Source organism: Rhagoletis zephyria, unplaced genomic scaffold (assembly GCF_001687245.7).
Source record: "Rhagoletis zephyria isolate East Lansing unplaced genomic scaffold, Rhagoletis_zephyria_1.1 Rzeph_scaffold_01292, whole genome shotgun sequence".
NCBI classification, from domain to species: domain Eukaryota; kingdom Metazoa; phylum Arthropoda; class Insecta; order Diptera; family Tephritidae; genus Rhagoletis; species Rhagoletis zephyria.
This window is the reverse complement of record NW_016158376.1, coordinates 8,548-11,608: the sequence shown is the minus strand read 5'-3', so window position 1 is coordinate 11,608 and position 3,061 is coordinate 8,548. Positions and strand designations below refer to the sequence as shown.

Sequence of the window (3,061 nt, the reverse complement as noted above, 5' to 3'; positions counted from 1 at the left end):
AATTTAAATCTATTAAATACATTCTAGCGTGTCTCAGTCCTTTACCCACAAAAGTGGATATAACTTTTTTTCTATCCGAAACAGTGAGAGTGGCACCTTTCTGAAATCTTTATTAAATGAACAATTTTTTTATGTAATGCAAAGTTATAGCTCAGTACATTTTTTTTCACCAGAGTCAAAGTTGGGGAAGAAAATATCAAAAATCCCAAATTAGTCCTAATTTTATGATGGTTCCTTAATATATTTTAACTACATTGCATTTGAGTTTGGAGAAGCAACTATCTGGAAGTATTTTACATAAAAAATTTACTAAGTATGGCCTGGTTTGTAGGTGCAGTTAAAGGAAAATACATGAAAAGGCACGATTTTTTTTTTAATTCAAAAAAATAAAAATAACGGTGACACTTTTACCTGAAAATTTTTTGTTTATCAGAGAGCTCAGCAACAACTGCTCTGCATTCTACATACATTTCTTGGTAAAGGGGCTTTATTAAAGTAAGAGAGATTTGGCTGGAAAGTGGTAAGGACCGCCGGGTTAAGTGTAAACTGCTGTTAAGGCAGTATTACGTGCTCCTACTTTCTTCGGGGTTAGTTTGAGAAGGTTCGACCTCTTCCTTACATCCCAACTAGAATGTTAACTTCAAAATGCCGCTGACAAAATATTTTTTTTATTTACACTTTTATTTCAACATACATTGATTAAAAGAAAATTACTGATAAAAATAAAATATTTTACACAAACAGGGTTGAAATTTTGAAATTCCTGCCCGTATTTTGTTTGTAAGTCAAATATTAGTGGTATTGTGGTACTATGTTAACACGGCCGAGTAATCATAGTAACTTATATACAGTACCCGAACAAATTATAGCCGCACCAAATTTTGACAAGTTTTAAAATATTATTTTTGTTGTTATTTAGTTTTGGTTATTTTTTTACCAAGCTTTTGACTACAAAAAACAAAAATTGTCCCAATTTTTTATTTTTGTACCAATAGCCCAATAATTTAAAAATGCACAAATCTGTACAAATGTACCAATCGAGTGACACTGCCTTAAAGATTTATGCAATTCAAAAAAAATTCAACGAATTTTCGTAAAAATTTCCAGTTTTTAATTAGTTTCTGAGTATGCAATTTTGTAGCCCATTGAATTCTAGTAGAATAAAGTACAAGTTTCAAATGGCTAAAAATTACGGTTGATTTTTTAGAATTTTTAAAAAAGCTCGAAATTTGTACGAAAGTTTGTTGAATGTTTTTAATATTGCACAAAGAAACCTACAACCCTCCCCCCCTAAATACGGCCTTGGTTATATGTATATACATATATAGATATTATGCATATACAAATGCATGCATGACTTTATAATATGACTTTGTATCACCTTTTTATATATGCAGGAATATAAGATTTCCGATCATAGACCCTTTTTGGACTTCCATGAGAGTGGCTTACCCAAGTGTGAGCAGGTCAAATTTGTTCGGTTCTTGGGACAGGGACTACCAAATTTGACACTCAACAAAATATATCTCTCCTTCAAGGATTTATTGGGAATGAACCGCATTGAAAAGTGAGTTTTTATGAACATATAAAAATCTGCATACAGCCAAATATGTACATCGAAATAACACTCGATTTTCCTATTTAACTGTAATTGACAGAACGAATTCAGATGGCTATAATTTGGATTTCATCTTAAAAAAGAAGAAAAAGAATTTATACAACCGTATGCAATCTGCAGGTATACAGTCGCCAGACTGCTTTTCAACTTATAATCCGCACCACTATACGACTAATTCGGCAAATGATTTTAATCAAACACGTCAATTTTTTCCAAATTTGTCTATTCCAATTTCATGTGCTTCCAAAATGCTTTAGTTTCATTTTAGGCACCGTTAAAAATGTTATGACAGATTAAAATCAATTTCTTCAATTACAGTACATAGAGAAAGCATTGAATCGGGGCAACCGACCCCTACTCAACAGACCTCCGCACAACTGACGCATCTTGATGGCTTCAAGACCTAACAATAACCATTACATTGGTTAAAGCTATTTTTACTGCGTGCAATATGGTGGAGAGAAGAGGAGAAACCGGAACAAAATCACATGAAATTATACTTCCTGGAACTGGACCCGAAACTGTTGTGTCTTCAAAAATTCATGCAAACAATTATGTTAAAAATTTAAATATTCATAAGTGCTAAAATTTAAGTTATTGGCAGTTGAATATGTACATACATACATAGACACACATGTATGTGTATAAGTATGTAATTTGAAAATTTGTTTTTGATAAAAAATTTAAAATGAAAGGAATATCAAAATGAAAACTAAGCCAAAAGCTAATAAAAGAACCTAAACGAAATTTTCAAAATAATATGCGTGTTATAGAATTACACTGCATAATAAAAATTCATATTGAAGCATATGAAACCAGTAACTTTATATAAAAGTTAAAATTAAAAAAAAAAAAAAACTCCCAGCAAATAAGGATTAGACCAGTAACCTCGAACAATTAAACAATCAAGCTATTTTCGGTTAATACATACTTACATAGGTATACATAAATGCATAACTTTTTACTTTAGTGGATAAATTCAATACCTACAACAATGAATCCACTTTAGCAAATTGACAAAATCAATGCAATTATTTTTATTTATACACATGGGCTGAATCACGTCAAATGTCCTAAGCGCACTGAGCGGTACAAAACAAGTAACTTTCGACAAGCTGTGAAACAGACAGAAAATGGGAAAAACAATTCGAAAACTATTAATAATATTAATTAATGGATTGGTGCTTACACATGGGTTATGGTCTGATTATGGCAACTTAACGTAACTTACGGCTCTCTCTTAAAAATTCTGTTAAATGGGTGTTGCTTATAATTGAACAGCCGAAACTTAATGCAACTTAATGCCACGTCGAAATCTGTTTCATTTTGATTCTCTAAGTTCTACGTACCGTTAAATTAAGTTAAGTTGCCATAATCAGGCTTTTAGTGTTTGGCCGAACTTCTCCTTCGATTTGTGGCGTGCGCCTTGATGCTGTCCATAAA

General features: G+C 31.7%; 1 protein-coding gene across 9 annotated transcripts in view; it reads left to right on the top strand.

The window, feature by feature from the left end:
* LOC108363510 (ras guanine nucleotide exchange factor L) overlaps positions 1 to 2,377 on the top strand; it is a 121,150-nt gene extending 118,773 nt beyond the window's left edge. For all 9 annotated transcript variants that reach the window (XM_017616896.1, XM_017616895.1, XM_017616892.1 and 6 more), the window contains exons 6-8: positions 1,398 to 1,567; positions 1,659 to 1,738; positions 1,937 to 2,377. In XM_017616896.1, the coding sequence (XP_017472385.1) occupies positions 1,398 to 1,567; positions 1,659 to 1,738; positions 1,937 to 2,025 (339 nt within the window). In that variant the 3' untranslated portion in view covers positions 2,026 to 2,377. The remainder of the gene's footprint in view (positions 1 to 1,397; positions 1,568 to 1,658; positions 1,739 to 1,936) is intronic.
* The last annotated feature ends 684 nt before the right edge of the window (positions 2,378 to 3,061 follow it).